The sequence below is a fragment of the Osmerus eperlanus genome, chromosome 9 (assembly GCF_963692335.1).
Source record: "Osmerus eperlanus chromosome 9, fOsmEpe2.1, whole genome shotgun sequence".
In the NCBI taxonomy this organism is placed as follows: Eukaryota; Metazoa; Chordata; class Actinopteri; order Osmeriformes; family Osmeridae; genus Osmerus; species Osmerus eperlanus.
This window is the reverse complement of record NC_085026.1, coordinates 12,693,707-12,713,563: the sequence shown is the minus strand read 5'-3', so window position 1 is coordinate 12,713,563 and position 19,857 is coordinate 12,693,707. Positions and strand designations below refer to the sequence as shown.

General features: G+C 42.1%; 4 protein-coding genes across 4 annotated transcripts; 2 read left to right on the top strand and 2 right to left on the bottom strand.

Annotated features, from left to right (window-relative positions):
* Window positions 1-341: 341 nt before the first annotated feature.
* Window positions 342-4,915, bottom strand: zmpste24 (zinc metallopeptidase, STE24 homolog). Its single transcript, XM_062469819.1, has 10 exons — window positions 4,536-4,915; window positions 4,101-4,247; window positions 3,843-3,929; window positions 3,605-3,721; window positions 3,282-3,434; window positions 2,951-3,092; window positions 2,549-2,724; window positions 2,173-2,277; window positions 1,921-2,064; window positions 342-1,802 (listed from the first exon to the last, which is right to left on the bottom strand). Exons 1-10 carry the CDS (start codon window positions 4,632-4,634, stop codon window positions 1,581-1,583), a joined length of 1,392 nt encoding a protein of 463 aa, XP_062325803.1. The 5' UTR covers window positions 4,635-4,915; the 3' UTR covers window positions 342-1,580.
* Window positions 4,916-5,489: 574 nt separating this feature from the next.
* Window positions 5,490-7,417, top strand: LOC134026229 (dynein light chain Tctex-type 1-like). The gene is made up of 7 exons (XM_062468758.1): window positions 5,490-5,563; window positions 5,703-5,799; window positions 6,357-6,414; window positions 6,545-6,586; window positions 6,703-6,826; window positions 6,910-6,987; window positions 7,101-7,417. The coding sequence occupies exons 3-7, from the start codon at window positions 6,388-6,390 to the stop codon at window positions 7,169-7,171; spliced, it is 342 nt and encodes a 113-aa protein (XP_062324742.1). The 5' UTR covers window positions 5,490-5,563; window positions 5,703-5,799; window positions 6,357-6,387; the 3' UTR covers window positions 7,172-7,417.
* A 32-nt stretch (window positions 7,418-7,449) lies between these two features.
* Window positions 7,450-17,658, bottom strand: rlf (RLF zinc finger). The gene is made up of 8 exons (XM_062468756.1): window positions 17,446-17,658; window positions 15,998-16,152; window positions 15,806-15,887; window positions 15,374-15,509; window positions 14,901-15,103; window positions 13,259-13,395; window positions 12,808-12,949; window positions 7,450-12,637 (listed from the first exon to the last, which is right to left on the bottom strand). Exons 1-8 carry the CDS (start codon window positions 17,623-17,625, stop codon window positions 7,952-7,954), a joined length of 5,721 nt encoding a protein of 1,906 aa, XP_062324740.1. The 5' UTR covers window positions 17,626-17,658; the 3' UTR covers window positions 7,450-7,951.
* A 332-nt stretch (window positions 17,659-17,990) lies between these two features.
* Window positions 17,991-19,790, top strand: znf593 (zinc finger protein 593). Its single transcript, XM_062468757.1, has 4 exons — window positions 17,991-18,125; window positions 18,461-18,691; window positions 18,832-18,894; window positions 19,287-19,790. Exons 2-4 carry the CDS (start codon window positions 18,492-18,494, stop codon window positions 19,417-19,419), a joined length of 396 nt encoding a protein of 131 aa, XP_062324741.1. The 5' UTR covers window positions 17,991-18,125; window positions 18,461-18,491; the 3' UTR covers window positions 19,420-19,790.
* Window positions 19,791-19,857: the final 67 nt, after the last annotated feature.

Below are 19,857 nucleotides of genomic sequence, written 5' to 3'. Positions count from 1 at the left end.
CGGTAGCTGTAAAGCTTTCAAATAAGTGACCCCTGCTGAATGGTATGGTCCAACATAGGAAACAGAGTTACGCAGCACGCACTACGTCGTAGCGTAACTCCGTGTTTTGACGATCAAAAGCATAGACATATATACGTCTATGATCAAAAGCATATCTATGATCAAAAGTAGCTTCTTTGTTGTGACGTTCACCCTTGTCACGAGGACACACTTGTATCACACAAAGAACTTATATACTCTGACACAATGGACTTTAAAATGCAGGCCTATATATTTATATAGAAAATAAAACCAACGTCACGTGTCACTTACGTCCATGAAAAAATCTGAATGACGACAGGTGCTTTGAGAGATTTTATTCACAATTCTGCAAGAAAAGTCAGTTTCTCCCTCAGTATCAAACCAAACACTGAGTCACTTATTGTGACGTGCCGAAGGACCTTTGCGTCTCCACATTAAATCACACCTTGCACACACACAGGCAAAAAAAACTAAGCATAACATATTATCATAAGTATCCAAACCACATTCAAATATGCCAAAAGTTAGCATAAACTTTTTATCCAATCCATATACCATTAAATGCTGATTCATAAAATAAATTATTTACAGGTAATGGTCACATTTTTGTTTACAAAACAAATGCATAAAAAAAGAGGTTTTGTAAAAAAAAGAATTGACAGCTCTACGTCTGAATATCTTAACATTTGAAAATCTAAACTTATCATTCCTTTATGCACTTCCTATCAGCTAGCTACTTTTTATACTTTAGAATTTCCCTCATGTTATCAGCTAACCGTGCAGAATCAGAGATTGGGAGAACACAGGCACTCAAATCTAATTATGATTATCAGTAATGATCCATCTGAATTGCAGTTATGAGTTAATATGGAAAAAGACAAACCTTTTTAAATTTCCCAGTATTCAACCACAAAACCATTACACCAGTCAAATGGAATTGGTTGACTGGATATACCTGTGCTTACTTATTAAATAGTAAATTTACTGTGGGTTATATTACTGTGCACAAATACTCTTGATGTTCAGGGATGGACTTTTAGTCTATGACTGAGGATTTTGACGTCTATAAATCCTTCCAACATGATAGTGCTGATAAGAGATTGAGTTACTTTTTCCATGCACATTTAGAAGTTTTAGGAGTATTTTTGGAATGATTAAGTAACAAATTGTTATTAATCAACTAAAATTGAATAAAAACATAGACAAAATATAATGAGCAACCCTTGCAAATAGTAACCTGTAATCGCAACAGCAATTTCGACTCCTGGAATATGTATGTGTATATGCACAGCCGTTTCCCTATCTCACGCTCTTCTGAGGGTGCTTGTGCAGATTAATTTTGTTTTTTTACAAGTAGTTAAAATAAAGAAGAATAAAAACAATTGAAACTGTATGGAAAATAATGTGAGGTTGGATCCAAAATAAAAATAAAAAAATAGACTGGGGAGGGGTACACAGAGAGATTGAGAAAGAGAGAGAGCAGTAGATCAGAGGGCCTGGAGTGACCTCCGGAGACCCTTGGGGAGAGCTGGTGGTTGTGCGTCCCCCCTTTGGCCCCGTCAGTCGTTCTTGATCCCCAGGGCTCTGAGCCTCTCCAGGAGAGGAGGGTGCGAGTAGTGCCACATGGAGAACAGCCAGTCAGCCACAGGAAAGCCTAGGTTGTCTTTGTTCAGCTTGATAAGCGCGGAGTACAGCTCAGAGGCCTTGCCCATTGCCCGAGCAAAGGCATCTGCCTGGAACTCGAACCGGCGACTCAGCACCGTGAGACAGAAGGAGAGGAGCTGGAGGGAAGAGAGTGAGGGAAAAAAACCTGAAGTCTACTACTAACAGAACAACAATAACCAACCTTTTTTAAGTTTACAGTCAGAGATGTCAAGGCATTATTTATTAAATAGTCACCTCATTGTATGGAGAAAAGATGAATTGGAAGATGATCATCAACCCAATCAATGTGGGCTGGCTGTCATAGAAACCAAATGCTAGGAACAGCTCTTTCCGGCCAATCATAACAGCAAAAAGGAAGAAGCACAGGAAGGAGTTCATCTAGAAGCACAAAAGAAAGTAATTAGTACTGTAATTCTGTAAAAATTGTGTAATAATAGTAAAACCAACAGTGTAGAACACAACAGTTTTAAATTTTGTAAAATGCACCTGGCTGATGACAATGTTTTTCACAGTGTGGCCTAGCTTCCAGTGGCCGAGCTCATGGCCCAGAACCGCCAGGATCTCTGGGTTGTTACAGCCTTGCTTCTTATTCTGGAAAGAGTCAGACACATTAACTGTTGGTTATTGTATCATCCTAACTGGGAGTGTTTAGTCCTTGTCTATGAGTTCTCCCCAAGAGGTGTGTCAATGATTCCCAACAGAACCCTTAAATGAACTCTCCAGGTTATTTTAGGCACTTTTGTAGAAAATTGCAGCCTAGTCATTTTATTTTCCAAGGACTTTTGATGCTCACTGTTGTCATGACTACTGTCATGAGTCACTACCTGCCACTACATCTCCCTTGTATAGGGGTATATCTGACCTTAGGCTTGGCTTTGGCCTCAGTGGCTGCGTCACCATCTTCTGTCTGCTCTGGCTGGGGCTCCCCAGCCTTGTTGAGGGGGGAGTAGTCCTCCAGCAGGGTGTCGAACAGAACAATGCGTTTGTTCTTAAAGAAACCATAGAAGTAGGCGTTGCTGTGGGAGGAGCGTTTGGAACCTGGTGAAATGGAAAGGAATGTAACTTTTTTTAAACCTCATCTTAGAATACAGCAGGTGTTCTTATTTCATACAGCCAATCATACATTCAGTAATTGCACTTTTGTACATCGCTTTAGATAATAGTGCCTGCTAAATGATACATTTCTGTGTAATTGATGTATCCATGTCAAGTGTCAGGACAGACAGAAAAGTTGTACTTAGATTGTAGTTACTGAGAAACTCACCTTCAACTACATAGACCTTGGTGAGGGGGAAACTGATGGACTTAGCCATAGTCTCAATATCTGTCTTCAACTCTCCCTCTGGCAAGGGGGTAAACTTGTCAAACAGGGGAGCTATGTAGTCAGCATAGATGGTTACTAGCACCTGAGGAACAGATTAATTGAAATAATCAAAATATGCAATGTGCAAATAGAAAAGCAATACAAATAAAAAAATAACACAATTTTAAATTGTGTACTATATAGTGATCGATGTAAAGCTTTATTCTTTGTTGTTTTCAATCACTGTAGTCTGCAGTTTGGATATGGCTGGCCTAGTCTAGATTGGACTAACCAGAGAAACACCCAGAGTGAAGAGCCAGGCATAGATGAAGAAATAGTCTCCGCCTATCTTGATGATGTAGAGGAGCAGTGAAGTGACAGGCAACAGGATACATTGGGTCACAATAAACTTCTTAACGGCATCCTTTAAAAAGAACCCAATTGTCTGAGGAGAGAAGATATAGGAACACCAGAGAGAAGACGACAGACACAAGTAAGAACAATTTATGTAACAGTTACACAAAACGTTTTTTGTGTGTATGAGTATCTGCATATTTCTGTGTGTGTGCGCGTGCGGGTGCATAAGGAAACCCCCATGGACTTTTGACTGTTCACCTGCTGGTTGAAACCATGCTTCTCCTCAATGACAAAAGTGTTGTAGATACTCCAGGGAAGGCCAGTGAAGGCACTGAACAGGGTGGCCAGTGTCAGGAAAGCAAGGGACTGGGAGATCTACAACCAAATAACATCAACAAACTAGTACAAACAAATCCCAATGGTCATGTATGTAGTGCTAGTAGTCTATCTATTGTCATTGTGAGACTATTCTAAAATCCTCAAGGGGCATGCTAACCTCATACTCGGGGCCCAATCCAAAGCGAGCAGTCACAGTCCCAGCTACTCCCCACATGAAAGGGATTCCACCAAGGAGTAAGATCAACTATGATGTAAGAAAACAGTGAGGAAATGTTATCACAAAGGGGCCAGTTCTTACAAAGATTATTCCAATGGCATCAGATAATCCTGTCAGTATAGGTATATCTAAGTATAGGATATTGAAAAGTGGTGAGTCACCAAAAGGATGAAAGTTCATCTCTTAGTATTTTCTTACCGTGCCCTCAGTTTCTGAATAGAGTCCTGACCAGAAGCTAAAGTTACTCTTGTCCAGCTGGTAAAGGCGGGACTTCTCAAAGGTGTCAGTGTCCATGATCTTCCCCAGCTCCTTAGGTACATGTGTGGTTGACCTGTATATCCTCCGCTGATTGACAAGAGAAACTCTTGACTCGAACATTTCAACATAGTCGTGTAGCTACATGCAATGTTAAATGAACATTTCACGTAACGCCAAACATGATTTTACAAAATCACTTTCCCTTTCTCAATATTGATAGTTGGCAAAATAAATGTGAGAAAGGGTAGCAGTCGAAGCACCTGATCCACACTGCCTGCTATCAGCTTCCAGCTAGCAAGCATAAGACAACGTTTGATTCGGTTTGTTATGCTTGACATTAAGACTACGAAACACGATATAATAATCTCCCATTACCTGTCTGTAAGCAAGGTACGCCTCCCATAGATACACTGTCCATGAGAATCCCAGTACAGCATAGAATATCTGCTTTTCAATTGGGAGATCAAGTAACATGTTTTCTGTTCTTCGTTTAGCCAGCAAGCTGGCTAGCTATTTTGAGTGAGTGGACTGGCTGCTGGATAGCTTAGCTAGCTCCACCGGTAGTTAGCTACGGTTGTGCGTTACAGTTTCCGATCAGATGATAATTCAGTACTTGTTAAACGTTTGTATGTTGTGTGTCTGTCCCAGTGTTTCTTGGTTTTGATTCAAATAAACTAAACTATGTAAAGTGAAGATCATGCTCATTAGCTCTAAGTTGCCATTCAAGCGAGCTTCTGGTGCAACTATCAAATGCGCTCACCAGGAAATCAACGTAGAGGATGCAATAATTAAAGTTCCGGACTCAGAAGCCGCACATGGCGTCCACAACTCCTAGTGTTGAGTTCTACATTTTATCAAGTAAAAACACACATGATACGACCCAAATATAGAAGCAATGTGGATTTTGTCTCGGATGTTAAAGCCATATATTAGTGTAGAACGTGTTCGGTTGTTAAGTGTAACCCACTAAACCTCTGTCAGTTTGATTTTGCTTTATGGATCATATTAGGAGAAATGTGTTTGAATCATTGGTGACAATGTGACGGAGTCTTTTGTAGCTGCTTGTCTATGTCTCCCACTCAGAAGCACTGCTGCTGCTGCCTTGTAGTCTCTTGCTCTTGAGTAAGTGCAAATGGCAGTGAGTAGAGCAGCAGGGCTGGTGTCTCCGATGCGAACCACCTTGATTCTCCAATACTCTCCTCAGTGCTCTGACTCTCAGCTCCAGGCGTTTGACCTTTATCAGCAGAGGGCATCGGCGTCTCTTTCTAGACTCCCTCTTTGGTTTCTCTACAAAGTGCACCCATTTCACGCGATGTTTAGTCAGCCACCACCGGACATCCTGATAACATTGCGAAAATATAACATCCAATGACACACCCTAGTCACATAGTGAGGATGGGGAGGTAAGATACTGAGCATTTTCTTTTAGCCACATAATTTAAAAAAAACACATAATTAAGCAGATAATAGGATTAATTTGATCATTCATAGGATGCACTGGTCTCTCCTACCTTTAAAGCAAACGTTATCCTCTCCGAATAGATGTAGCACAGGTAGCACAGGGCGACTACGAAAGAAATGGTCTCACAATTCCATCCACCGAAGACGGACGAGGCCTGACGGGAAAGGCCCACCATGTATGTTACTTGTCTAACTTGGTTGCTGCCGTTGGTGGCCAACATGAGTTTGGAGCGCATTCGTGACCACTCTAATGGTGGTTGGGATTCAGGAATCCAGTCCATTTTAAATAGTGTTACATATAGCTACTTTAATCTACTCTGTGACAATCCATGAGTTGAGATTAAATGGCACAAACGACCAATCCCAAAATAATATTGGCCTACAACTCTTTAATATTAGCTGTGACATCATAAATATCGACAAACACCTTCAGAAGGCTCTGCTAATTCGATTCTTATTCAACAACCCAAAACATTCCATTGGGTCTACATGTAGTGGTATGAGGTTATTTCTGAACGAGAACATTTTACTAATCATGAACGGTCACTCTAAAACATAAATTCGAAAGAGTCTCAGAAAATTAAACAATTCACCAATAAATGCATTCCAATTCATGGGTGTGCATTTTACATATTATTTATGTTATTGATCTATATTTAAATAATTACTTAAAGCCGCATACAAAGTTGCTAGAACTGCTTATGAAGTTGTAATGAACCGATATTTGTTTGTCGGTACCTATAGCAACTCTTAGGACATTGGCACCATGGACGAGTTTCAATCTGGCGAAGAGGTACATACGTTTGTGGACTTCAGGGTTACAATCTTTCTGATTTCATATTTAATTGTAATAACAATTGTAACATTGATTGAGTACAGCAGAACGTTCTTTCAAGATTGTGTATCTTCATCCTTTTTTTCAGACTGCATTTGTTGTTGATGACATTAACACAATCGTAAAAGACGTAAGTATTTATTGTTAAAAAGTGTTGTAAAAGTAGCACGCTTAGAAGAAAAGTTCCAAAATATTTGATTTGCCTTAATTATCATGAAAATATTTAAAGTGTTATTCTCATGACAGGCAGTGGAAACAACTATTGGCAACAATAATTACCAACAAAGTCGAATCCACCAATGGACATCCAGTATTGTGGAGACAAGTCTGAACCAACTATCCAAACTAGGGAAACCCTTCAAATACATTGGTAATCCAAACCCTAGTGTTAAATATATATATATTACGTTATCTTGCTATCTTAGCATAGCATTGTCGTTTTCTGTCCCACAGTGACTTGTATCATACTGCAGAAGAATGGGGCAGGCCTGCACACAGCCAGCTCCTGCTTCTGGGACAGCACTATGGACGGTAGGTAGCAAACCACTCAGACCAATGCCAGTAGAATGGATCATTATCAGACATACTTTTTCATTGCACCATTTCCTGCAGTTAAACCTTTACTTTCTCCCTCCCTCTACCAGGAAGCTGTATAGTGAGATGGGAGAACAAGACCACACTCTGTGTTGTCAATGTTTTTGGTTTAGCTGTGTGACTGGTCTAGGTGGCAACTTTTGGCACCGTTTGTGCTCAGATGGACTCTCAGTAAGCAGGAGTTCAAACATAACCAACTAAACCATAAATCCATTCGTGAAATGAGTGTAGTCTGGCTTTGTTATGTTCTCATTGGTAAAATGTAATTCAAGTTAGCATAAAATTAAAATGTTCTCAGGATATACCATAATAGCTTCTTGCTTCAACTTTTGGACAAGAAACAGAGACAATAAAAATAAAGCATGCAAATCAATATTTTTGGAAGAGCCTATTCAAACATTTATTTTTTTATTATAAAGCAATACATACATATCTGCCAACATCCACTTCATTGAAAACATGGAATCTTGATGAGACTAAGCAAAGCTGAAGACGGCATATTCATCAACTTTATGTTTGGGTTAAGAGGTGCTTAATTATTGTACATCCACTTTCTGACAAAAAAAATCTTTGTTGAAATGGAACAACCACCATCAGTTTTTCTAAATGATATTTAAACATTTGCAAAATGTGTATTGTGACAAGATATATACAATATTACAAGTTAATCACTAACAGAGGAAATGGAAACAATACTTGTTAAAAATCTATTCCAGGCCATTTTACCAGGTAATAAACCGGCATTAGGTCTGATACTAATATGATCGCAAGTGATCAGTTTGGCAACTTCAAAGAAACAGTCATTATAACACATTCTTCAGAAGAAAAGTAAACAAAACGCAGTCTTATGCGAGGACAAAATTAAAAAGTCTTTATAGATGTTAAAAGGTTTTCAGTTGAACTAACTTCCAAGAAGTAGCTGATCATTTGAGTCAGTGGGGAAGATATCCAACAGAGAAGTGGAGAACTTGGATCTTTCCAAGACCACCACTGGCCTGAGATACTGCAATTGCTTGATGGCCAGGTCCCCACATCCTGTCAATGCTTTGTCTAAGATGGATCTCAGGTTCTGGACTGACGTGTAGTCCCCCTTCATGGTTAAGGGCTTGAGAGGTGCAGAGCGAGTGCGTCTGTTACGAGGATGAGTGAGACCATTCTGACTGTTCTCCTTGACAGAGCAGTCACGCCTATGGGAGTCTTTGCGCTTGGCTGCCACACCAGCCGACCCGCCCACCCTAATGTCCTCGTCCTGGGTGGTCTCCTGTATGAACTTGAGAAAAGACGACTCAAACCCCATTGGCTTGTATGTGGCCAGGTCAAAGGTTCGTGGAGTAGGGCAGAGAGGCGGAGGCTCTTTATGGGAAGGAAAGTGCTCAGAGAGCTCGTTCTTCCGCTTCAGCGGTTGGCGGGCTGGTGTGGCAGTCATGGGCCCAGAGATGTTGTTGGTGGGTTTGTGGCCGGACGTATCCAGAAAGCCCTCATCGATAGAGAATCTCAATGTGGATGTTGGTGAAAGATCTGCCGGGGGAGGAGGGGGGTTGAAGGCCTGCTGCCTTGATCTCACGTCTTGCGCATGGCCATTCTGAGTCGCAGGGTCCTCTGTGTGCCCACTGGGCTCTCCGTACAGAAGGTCATCTGCTCCAACAAGGACGTTCCTCTCCGCAGGGTTTTTTTCAGCGAACCCCAGGGGATCATGGTCATCCAGCCTTTCCATTTTGATCGAGTGGAGGCTCATGGGTACGGACGGACCCCCAGGGTTCTCTGGTTCTGACTGGTACTCCATCTTGAGAACACCATTTGGTGTCCGTATTCCGTCTGGTTGGGAAGACAGTGCTGACTTCTTCTGTATCAGCTCCTCCAGCTGCTCTGCCGTAAACATGAGCTTATCTTGATGAGTGACAAAAGCGGTCAATGCCATGGTGTGGCACGTCAGGTAGTGACGGCGCATGCTGCTCATTATTTTAACGACAGAGTCACAGCCTTGGACCATACATGGATAGGCTACACGCAGACAGCGGTCTTGGCACATCTGCAAGGCCTCCTCATGGGAGCGGAAGTCCATATCTTCAAATCTGTCAAACTTTTGGAATTGCTTTTTATTGTTCTCCGGCGTCTTGATATCTTGAGGTTCCTCTTCCTCACCAGTATCCGCTCGAGAATCAGGGTCATCCTTAGACTTGCTATTGCGCCTCAGAGACTGCCTGTGTGGTGGCAACGTTGGAGTGTCAGTCTTGGGCTTTGATGATGTGATTATTAGCTTCTTTTGGCAACCGCTTACTGACTTGTCCTTTTTGTGAGTACTCTGAAGACGCACTACTACGGAGTCGTAGAAATTGCAGTGTGTGAACAGCATGTGTTTGTTGAGGTTGGAGGCATGGGTGAAGACGCTTGTACAACCGTCATACTTGCAGTGTATGAGCTGGCTTGATTGAATATGGGAGTCACGATGGTCACGGTTTGTGTGACGTAACAAACTGCTTTTGAGGTGATACGAAGCGTTACAGTTGTTAAATGTACATCTAAACCTCGGCTCTGGGTCATCTGAAGGTGGACTGGGCTGCATCCGCGTTTTCCCCTTCCTGACATCTGAATTTTTATGTCGCATCAGGTCTTTTTCAAGAGAAAGTTGAGAATGATTGTAGCGATGTACTGCTTCTAGATGATGCAAAAACCCAACCTGGCTGGTGAAGGTTGCATTACAATCTTTATTCTTACAGTGGAAGCTTTTGTTGTATTTAGTCAGAATATAACACAGATTACGTTTGGCTACCAAGCGTTCATTGTTTGATCTTTCCTCAATATCCTCCCCTTCCTCTTCTTTTACACATGTATCAGGTGCAGAAGAAGCAGTCTGGCTCATTTTACCATTTTTGTCTCCAGACTTATCATGTCCATTTTCTCTCCTCAACATGCCAGCTTTTGTTTTCTGGTACCTCTGCTGCCAGGTTGGCATCTCCTTCTTTCCCATTTTGAGGGTGTCTTTTTTTAATGACTCACTTATTTGTTTCAGGGAGGTCTTGACTTTTGCAGTGTTCTCAGAAGCCTTCATCTCCTCGCGCCTCTTAAACAAATATCTCATTTCCTCCAACACTGCATCACTGAGTTTATGAACACGAACATAATGCGTCCTCAAATCAGATTTTTCCCTGAAGCTCCTGGAGCAAATATGGCATACAAATGGCTTGAATTTCAATGATTTGAGCATACCTTTCGCCTTTTCTTTGACAATGTTATGCTTGGACATATAGTGTCGGAACAAGGTGTAGCTAGTCACACTTCGAAAGCTGCAGCCTTTGACTTCACAGGTATAGGGTTTAGTACAGGCTTGCAGCAGGAAGGGACTCCTGCTGTCTGACCCTGAAGGCAGCTCTGATGGCTCAGTCTTTGTAGTGACTTTCACTCTCTCGCCTAATAACGGCTGAACTTCCTTCTGCAATAATACAAATGGTGACTTGATCATAAGAGCCTGGTCAAGGGACAGTTGAGTGGGCACTGAGGTTAAGCGGGGTGGTTCACAAGACCAACTTTTAAGGCTGGAGGGATTCAGGCTCAGTTGGCTTAGACCAATCATAATTTCTCCAAGCGGGTCTCCAGAGACATTGGGGCTTGAAAGGGTTGATGCATTGTGGGTAACCTGGGAGGGGGATGTATTGTCTTGGCTCGTCCCTTTAGTTTGTTGTGAGGTCGATAGTTCACTTCTACCAGTTTCCTCGGTGCTCTGCTCTGGTTTGACGTTTACGCTTTTAGTCTTTGAACCACCCTTCTCTTTGTCATGTTTCTTGTGCTCCTTGTTTTCAGACTTCAGATGTTCTGGATGAGCAGCTTTCAGGTGTCTCTGTACATCTCTGGCTCTTGTAAAAGACATTCCACATCTCTCAAAGCCACAGGTGAACCTTTTCCCATCAAAGCATACAGCAACAGATGCCACAGTTCCCTTGGGCTCCTTAGACGTTGAGGCACTACTGGTCGATGAGGAAGGGGCAACATTGTCACCATTAACCATCTCCTCTTGTTCTGATTTTATATCGTTAGACTTTTTGGGGCTGGCTACCTCCTCTGTAACGGGTTCCAGAAGTTTCCCTTTTGCTTTCCTCTGAGCCTCAAACTCCTCCTCTGATAAGGTGATGCTGTGTGTCGCTAAATGTTTGATGAACTCCTTTTTAGATAAGTAGTATTTATTACAGTCAGGTTTGATGCAGCTGTAGGCAGCGTCACAGAAATGCTGTGCCTCGTGGTGGTACAACTGGCCCAAGTCAGAGAAAGTAAGTGAGCATCCTTTTAATTCACACTGGTAGCTCAGTTGGAAGCCGTGGCTCTGTTTGTGTGAGACCAACTCGTTGGATGTTTCGAAGCGAGCGTTGCAGCCAGTGACCACGCACAAGAAGGGCTGGTCGGTGGCATGCACACGCCGGTGCTTGCGGTAGTGGTAGGCAGACATGAAGTGACGTCGGCAGAAAGAACACTTCACCCTGCGGTTTTTCATCTCAAAGAAGTGCTTCACATTCTCATCCCCAATGTGCTCGGATTTCAAATGAACACCCAAATACTTGGAATGTTTAAAAGTCTTTGTGCAGTGAGTTCCGGGACATGTGTATATATCCCGGTTCTGAAGCTCAAAGTGGATGTTGATGTAGTTGAACGTGACATGCTCCTCATCAACAGGCTTGATGGTTTTTGCTTGTTCCAGAATGTGATCCAGAACCACAGGGTCACGTGTAGACTGATAGTACAGTATGAGGGAGGGGTCCACAGCAATCTCACCAGGCTCCATGCCGTCGGAATCATCATCATCGTCATCGTCATCCATCAGCTTCTCCATATCGATCTTCTTTTTATTCTTCTTCTTTTTCTTGGCCGGTGCTCTGAGGTGTACTTTTGTGTGTGGGATAAAGTCCTTTCTACTGGAAAAGGTCTCCAGACAGATGGGGCAGGTGTAAACGTTGTTGTTTACATGCCTCTTAGAGTGGTGGAGGAGTCGGGTTTCAGTCACTGACTTATCACAGATCTTACAGGTGAACTTGTATTTCTTACACTTCCCCTTCTCCGATTTGTTTTGGGATTTTTTGTCTGTCTGATCCTCCTCCTGACTAACAGCACTGTCATTTAGTCCATTGCATAACTCCCTCGTATGATCAGGGTTTCCTCTTTCCTCCTCTTTAACCTCCTGCCCAGAACTACCCCCCTCCTGCCCACCCTCATCCACATCTTCTTCAGGATCAAGCCCGAGCAGAGTAATACAGTGATGTCTAAGCATATTCCAGTCCCAGAACTCAGGGTCAAAGGGCCAGTGGGCCTTAAGTGCTAGCAACAGTTCACAGCGCAGGGAGTTGGGAATGACTCCGTTTTCCTGGTCGTATTTCTGGTCAGGACGCAAGTGGAGCTCCTGAAGGAGGCTAAAGGCCGTCTGAGAAGGACTCAAGAGGAAGTCGGTGAGCTGGCAGGCACGAAGCACCTCCAGGTCATCCAGCAGCAGGGAGGACACAGTCTTGCAGATAGACATCCTTGTCTCAGAGTCTTCATCCTGCTTGGGAAGCTGGAGAGCTTTCACACAGAGCTCCACAGAAGAAGCCAGGCCCAGTTGCTCAGCCTGCAGGGAAGAAAGGGAAGAAAGAAGAAAAACAATTTGTCAGTTTGTCAAAAGCAATGGCTTTTATTGTATTATTACAGTTTTACTACACAAAATATAAAAACAAAAGAAACTTTTATACAAAGACAATTTCACATAAATTAAATTAAATCAAGAAGTTATTTCCCTACCTCTGTCCGTATAATTCTCACAAGGAAGAGCAGATGGCATACTGTCTTGGCGATGGCCCCTAGCTGCAGGCAGCGCTCCAACAAAGACTCCAGAGACGGATCAATCCTCCTCTGAAGCTTACTCCACAACAGTGTCAGCTCCCTGCACAAAGGAGATAAAACATATAGTAACACATCACTAAAATATACTCAAGTAATGCCAAATATATGTTTAAGGATACAAAAGTTCTCCATTCTGAATTTAAGCAACACAGAGTGACATTAAAAAAGACACATTGATGAGAGAGCACAGGCTGATGCCTGCACTCACACAGGCCCACGCACAAACATGTCTCAAACACTCAGCCTACGCAGTTTTATCTGGGCAATTCATATAGCCGATTTGAATGGCATACATTTCCATCCAGAAAAGCCACAACTATACCCCGTACTTATTTTGACCAATACTCACCAGGAACAATACAGGTTTTGCTGCTGAAGCTGTTGAGTCAGGAAGGTGGTACACAGGATGAAAGCTGTGTTCTCCTCCCCTTCAGTCTCCAGATTACAGGTAATTTCCAGAACATCCTTACAGTTCAGCCTGGAAATCTGGGTTTTAAAATGAGCACAAGAACAATTATAAGCATTAGGTATCCTCCTAAGACCTGGGTCAAAAAAGCTTGTATTTACATAACAGTTATGTGAGCTAGCAAATGTCACTATAGCGTTCTATTTGTCATAGTTAATTAAGTTAGACATGAACAAAGTACATTTACATGGCTATTCCTGAAATTGTTTGCATTTTTTTACATTATTAGGAAGCTCAGGGTGTTCTTTCAATTGGACAAAATGTATTCAAAAAGCAGCATGGTTACAAAGTTCCTAGCCCAACACCAATGTCCACTACAAGGGATGTAAACATTGCTGGGTCCTAGGAGGATATCACATGTAGGGCAAAGTGTCTATAACAACACTAGTGCTGTCAATTCTAACAAGTGATGTGTGTGCAGGGGGGCGTGAAAGGGGTACTAGCTCCAAAGTTTAAAGAAAATAAAACAAGGACAATAAATGAAGAGGCAAACCTTTAAGGTGTCAAACTACAACGTAACTACATTGTAATACCTACAGTGTATACATTGTCGGTAGAAATTGCTTTGTAATTAAATGATATGAAGTGTGAGCAGTTTAGGTTATTGTCATGGTTTATTGATTATAGGGCAGGTAAGGCAGGCATGTGGGGTACTCAGTGGTTAAGAAGAAAAGGCCTAGGTTTGGGCTGTGTTATCTGTGCAGCAGAAACATGTCCTGAGCTAGTCTCAGTAAGGTCTGTGGTGGCCAAAAGTTAATTGATGGTACAGGTTAGAAGTTAGAGTGAAGAATATCGTAAAACACACGTAACACGTAAGGGGGGGGGGGGGGGGGGGGGAGAGGGTGACACAGCATTATCTGTGGGGCTGTTATGTGTTGAGGCTTCCCAGTAAGAAATGTTTTTGAAAGTCAGCAGGATCCCAGGGAATAGCGATAGGGGGTTGCAAAGGCTTAGCAGCTGGATCCCATACAGGTGAAGGCCATGTGAGGGTTAGGGTTAGTGACTGACCCTGAAGACAGTATGGGAAAACAGTATTATGGCAGGTGGGGAATTTTCCTCATTAAGACTATATCATGTATTTTACCCTATGAATGATAAGCATTTTGTGTCTTCCTGTACCAACTGAGCATTGCTGATAAACCCATCAAGCCACCTTGACTTTGAAAGATCTTCCTTCTCCGAATATTTTTGTTCCAAATCCTTCTGAAGTAAAATATCCTACATACCGTATAGGGGAGGGGAGTAAGGGGTAAATGAATGTTGTAAAGAGACAGTTGAAGGTTAAGTTCCCAAACAAAAATCTATGTTAACATCCACTTACCTCTGAAAAGCCCGTCCCCCCATGCCAAGTTTCACTTGGGTAATAACTACCGCTAAACCGTAGTGGATTGTTACTACATTGCAGAATGTGACTGTAATTGTGTTGGTTACTATGGGTATTGCTAAATAGTTACTTGGTAGTTCATGTAACCTTAATGTTAAGTGCTGCCAATAAAACCCCATCATCAAACATGGGTTGACAAACCTCCGCGATGGCCTCAGCATTGGGCAGCAGGTGGCAGAGGAGGGAGACGTAGGTCTGTCTGAAGGTGACTTCGTTGGATATGTGGCTGCATTCAGTACAGGCTTTGGCCAGAACGACTGCTTTGGCTATCTCCCCCATCTTCTCAAGGTGTTTCACACGCATCTCCATGAAGCCCTCCCCCTCTAAGGCGATGTAGGCGTCCACTATGGGGAAGTAAAGGAAGTGGTGATAGATTAGCTGTAAGGGGTGTCGTAACCACACTAAAATAAAGCATGCAGCTGTAATGCATCAGCTCTAAACAATCCGCTGATATTGTAAGCGCCTGGAAACATCTTTTGGATATTGGAGACATGTAATATATAATAACCACAATTAGTAGTTAGTGCTACTTGGAATAAACAGTCTCTGGCTTCTTCTTTATTCAATGAGGTAATCATATGTTGTAGTACGTGCAGTGCATCGTGGGTACCAACCTTCCTCTGTGCTTGTGTGCTGACCGGTGAGCAGGGCATTGAGGACCGGGTTGCTCCAGGCTCCCCCTTCTCCAGTGATCTGAAGTAAGGCCTGGAGGTCTGTGCTTCCATACTCTAGCAAGGCATCATGAGCCATCTACAAAACATGACAACAGTTGTGCATTTTGAGATGTTATAGCATAATGGAACAAACTGCAAAATGCTGAAAGCAAAACACCCACTATAGTAAGAAGAAACTTAAAGAGGCATACTCTCCTAAATGTAACAAAAATTTGCACATTAAATTTCCTATGTTGTCTTCTGCTAACTCAATTCCTAGCCCCCTCCAAATACTTTCCCTCTTAGTACCACTCTCCTTGCAGTTCTTATACCTTCAATGTCACAAACCTTACTCCACTAACTACAGTGCACCCATCTTACTCCATTGTTTACCTGAACAGAGTGGTGGAATTGTACCCAAGCCTCATAGGGGATTTCATTTTCAGGCACAGATAGCAGCAGTTCAAAGCAGCTCCTTAAATTAGAAGAACATCATAAGAGAAACAAGATAAGATAACATGACCATTAATGCATTATCAACCACAAAATTGATTCTTGGAAACGTTTATCTATGTGTTCATTTACAGTGCCAGTCTTTTCAGAACGAGGGCCACGTTATCGGAGTCTGCTGTGAGGTGGGGTCTGGCAGCAGCAAAACAGTTGATGGACAGACAGTAGACCTCCAAGAGAGGAAGACCGTGTTCCACAGAGTTCCTGCTCCCAGCATAGTTCATCAGCGCCTGTTTACAGAAAGACAAATCCAAAAGGTCAATCAGACAACAAATAACGACATGAAAATGATTATATAGTGACCATAGTCACAAATGGGGTTGTTGCAATGTATAGAAAAAATAAAACATCAAAATCTAAATAGCATTACTCAAACCACAAAGTGCCCCGCTACTTTCCAGCCAATTATGTTTCAGAAATGTTGTTCCAACCAATCACCTTCAGCGAGGCAAGCTTTCCTCCTTGGCTTATTTTGTGAAGCCACTGTCAATCAAACTTGGGCTAGAGGAAAGCGCATAAGTTCAGACATGTACTGGGGGCGCTGTTTCTCATATTTTGAAATTATACCTATTGCAGCTTTAAGGTAAACAGGCATCTGTCTACTTCGAAGCCCAAGAGAAAACAAACACTGTAAACCTTGATAGATCCCAGCTTGCACTCATGTCTGTGTTGGGATCGACTGATTGGGCCTATGGGGATCAGACCTTTCAGCAGATAATGGCAAGGTGCACAAAATGATGACAGCCCCTCACCGTGACTCATAAACACAGCTTTATCCCCTGAAGGCCCATTTGTTAGGTGGGAACTTGGTGCCTTGAGCTCATGTCAACCATAATCATAGGGGTTGGTATTTCTGCTGTACGTATTCCCCCTCCCTTAACAATCCCGTAGAACCTCACTTCACTAGCAAATCACCAATACATTGACAACAGCTTTGCCTATTCACATTTGTTCCAGACAGCAAGTGCCTGCAAGATAAACAAAAACGTGATTCCGCCCATCCCCACACATGTATGCTACGTTACAATGCCATGAAGTACAATCTCCAATTTCTCAAATTAACACAACTTAGTTATCTCCCTAAATATGGCAATTACAGTGACTGAATCAATCATTATACGTTTTCTAAACAGTTTTGCAAACCAAGTAGAAAACATGACCTTATAGCCACATCCAGCCAGAACCACCACTACTACTGCTAGCTAGCGACTGTAGGCTACTACCTAGCTAGCCCCACTAGCCTAGCTTACTACAACTAGAAAACATGTCACGCATCACCTGTGCATGTATGTTATGCATATTATGATGCAGGAGCGTTGATGCTGGTAATATATTCATGCACATTCTCCTGGAAATCGAGACCGCTTAGCGCGTTGATCATCTACTAAACTAGCTAAATAGGTAGTCCGCATTGCTACGACCATATTGAGTTTTCTAGCTTGCTGGCTAGTCCGATCTCAGTCAAAGCTGTGTAAAAACATTCCCCAAATGAAGATTTCAGAGCTGTCGGTTATGCAAGCTACCTGGCAGAAGTTGTCGCAGTATTCGGTGGAGGATATTTCTGAAATCTCTCGTTGTCTGAGTTCAGCTTCAAGCGCTCTTAAGGTTGTCAGCAAGCTTTCCATTGCAACAAGAGTATCCTCGGCAGTATCGGACGGCCGATTACTCCAGTCGGGATCTGGTTCGACATTACTTTCCGCCATCTTCACTCTCCGCCACCGCGCGTATGCTGCTTTTTAGTCTGTCATGTGACGCGTACGTACTGATATTTTTTGGGGTGTGTGAGTGTGTGTGCGTGTGTAGTGTTAGTATCTAGTCATCCTACAATTATTATTATTTTTACATCTGTAACGTGTACAGGATACATGTAGGTCAATTATGATAGATATACATATTTATAAAGTAAATTCAACAAAGTTTAGGATGTGGGAATTATTTTTTAATTGTGTATTTAGTGTATATCAGATAATGTCTAATAATGGCTCTGGTGATATTTAGAAAGGAAAACCCAAATATTTCTTTGTTTTTGCTGTCGCAGAACTTTTCCTTACCAGTGTTCTTTGGCACCCTCTGCTGATGTGAATAGGTATTGCATCTTGACCCGGAAATGTTTGTGCTGCTTCGATGTTAATAACACGTGTTAAATGTAGCCAAGCAAAAAAATACGTTTAGTAGAGCCAAGGCCCACATAAAGAAGTTAAAGGTGAGTAAACATTTAAAACATTATGTTGGTTGAGGAGTGTTTATTTGTATACCTCGAAATGATTCGCTAGATATGGCAACAATACACTTCACTGTAGGTTAGCCTATTAATGTCAACTCCAGTCTAGCCAACCAGAACCAGCAGCTGGCTGACTACAACGAGTTTAGATTTAAGAAAATAGGTCTACAACTAAATTGATTCACGTGAGAAAATACACCACTTTTACCCTGACTTCCTGATGAAGTGTAAAACATTGACGAAGGTAGCTTGAAACGGACCGACAGTTTGGAAATGCTATAGGTATAACTAGGAGGAATCATGTTAATTTTCCCTAGCTCTTCCTGAAAACTCACTCCACCTATTAGCATGGGGAAATCGAAGCAGATAAAGAATCACAATAATGGCAGAAAGAAGAACATTGCAAAGACATGGAAGACTAAACGCAGGACCAAGGACCTGGATGAAATTCACTCCGACATGAAACCCGAAACTGCAAGCAAACTGCTCAAACAGCCAGTTGACTTCGATGTCACAGGATGTGCACAGAACTACTGTTTACATTGCGCGTGAGTGCTTACTTCATCACTTGTTATATTCTTCTTAACACCGATGTATTTGAACTTTTCCATTCCACGTTTACTTACTTTTAAAGTATATGTTACTGTAATGTAATCCTCCTAATTCCCTTTTCTCTTTATAATCTCAGGCGGTATTTTGTTGATCTGAATTCCATGAAAGAGCACTTCAAAACCAAAGTGCACAAACGACGGTCAGATTCCATCTTACTTTTTTTTAAACATTCATACATTACAACCAGCCTTACGCCTTTACAGACCCGTGTTGGTCACCAGGCTGTTTTATACACACTCTCCTGAATCTGGTACACTGACGTCCTCTCTGTCATGGTAGACACTTGTAACGTCTATGATCACTACACCATGGGTAGTACACTCACAGACACATGCATGAGCCTCTGTTGCTTAGTTCTTTCATTTACATGGACTAATGAACCTAAGTAGTCAATTTATCAGTTGGCATAATATTTTGCTGTATGTTGTGGTATCAATGTGATTGTTTTTTTTTATTTCCAGAACCATCCATTAGCTTTTATAATTAACTGTCATTGAACATGATGTTCAATCTTCCCCATTTGTTATCCAGGCTGAAAAAGCTCAGAGACGAGCCCTACAGCCAGGCAGAGGCAGAGAGGGCTGCAGGTATGGGCTCCTATGTGCCCCACAAAGTCATGGAGGTAAAGACACAGCCAATCGAGGAGGAGATGAAAACTGAATGAGGATGAAATTGGAAACAGACTGCCTTTACAGAACCTCTCTAAAGCTTTGGTGTTGTGGCCAGCTATTCTGGGCCCAAACAGATCCTGCCAATTATTTAGGCGGGCATACAGGCCCAAGACAATTGCATGTATTTTTACATAAAAAATACATGAACATGATTATTTCGCATATGATCAATCGTATGCAGAGAACAGTGCTGTTCATACCAGTACAATAAACTTAGGTGACATGTATTCGTTTTATTTCCAGTATTTTATAGAAGCAGTTACAGGATTGGATTATATGATGATTGAGAAGCTTTTGTAGATCATAACCAGTCTTCATTTCATGCTGTTTTGTCTGTACACAAAATAAATGGTTCCACATTTAATTATCTTTGTCTTTCTTTATAACTACAAAAAGTCAGAAATATACTCAGAGTAAAATTGTATGCTTTA

What these genes read in the sequence shown, in the direction of transcription:
- rlf (XM_062468756.1), bottom strand. Translation starts at nt 17,625, where the DNA reads ATGGCGGAAAGTAATGTCGAACCAGATCCCGACTGGAGTAATCGGCCG. An exon ending in CAAAACCTGTATTGTTCCTG is followed by an intron (nt 12,950 to 13,258) that starts GTGAGTATTGGT and finishes TCCTTTGTGCAG; the next exon opens with GGAGCTGACACTGTTGTGGA. An exon ending in TGAGAATTATACGGACAGAG is followed by an intron (nt 12,638 to 12,807) that starts GTAGGGAAATAA and finishes TCTTCCCTGCAG; the next exon opens with GCTGAGCAACTGGGCCTGGC.
- LOC134026229 (XM_062468758.1), top strand. Translation starts at nt 6,388, where the DNA reads ATGGACGAGTTTCAATCTGGCGAAGAG. An exon ending in AGTTTCAATCTGGCGAAGAG is followed by an intron (nt 6,415 to 6,544) that starts GTACATACGTTT and finishes CCTTTTTTTCAG; the next exon opens with ACTGCATTTGTTGTTGATGA. An exon ending in TTAACACAATCGTAAAAGAC is followed by an intron (nt 6,587 to 6,702) that starts GTAAGTATTTAT and finishes TTCTCATGACAG; the next exon opens with GCAGTGGAAACAACTATTGG.
- znf593 (XM_062468757.1), top strand. Translation starts at nt 18,492, where the DNA reads ATGGGGAAATCGAAGCAGATAAAGAATCACAATAATGGCAGAAAGAAG. An exon ending in AACTACTGTTTACATTGCGC is followed by an intron (nt 18,692 to 18,831) that starts GTGAGTGCTTAC and finishes TTATAATCTCAG; the next exon opens with GCGGTATTTTGTTGATCTGA. An exon ending in ACCAAAGTGCACAAACGACG is followed by an intron (nt 18,895 to 19,286) that starts GTCAGATTCCAT and finishes TTTGTTATCCAG; the next exon opens with GCTGAAAAAGCTCAGAGACG.
- zmpste24 (XM_062469819.1), bottom strand. Translation starts at nt 4,634, where the DNA reads ATGTTACTTGATCTCCCAATTGAAAAGCAGATATTCTATGCTGTACTG. An exon ending in ATTCAGAAACTGAGGGCACG is followed by an intron (nt 3,930 to 4,100) that starts GTAAGAAAATAC and finishes CTTACATCATAG; the next exon opens with TTGATCTTACTCCTTGGTGG. An exon ending in TCACTCTGGGTGTTTCTCTG is followed by an intron (nt 3,093 to 3,281) that starts GTTAGTCCAATC and finishes TCTGTTCCTCAG; the next exon opens with GTGCTAGTAACCATCTATGC.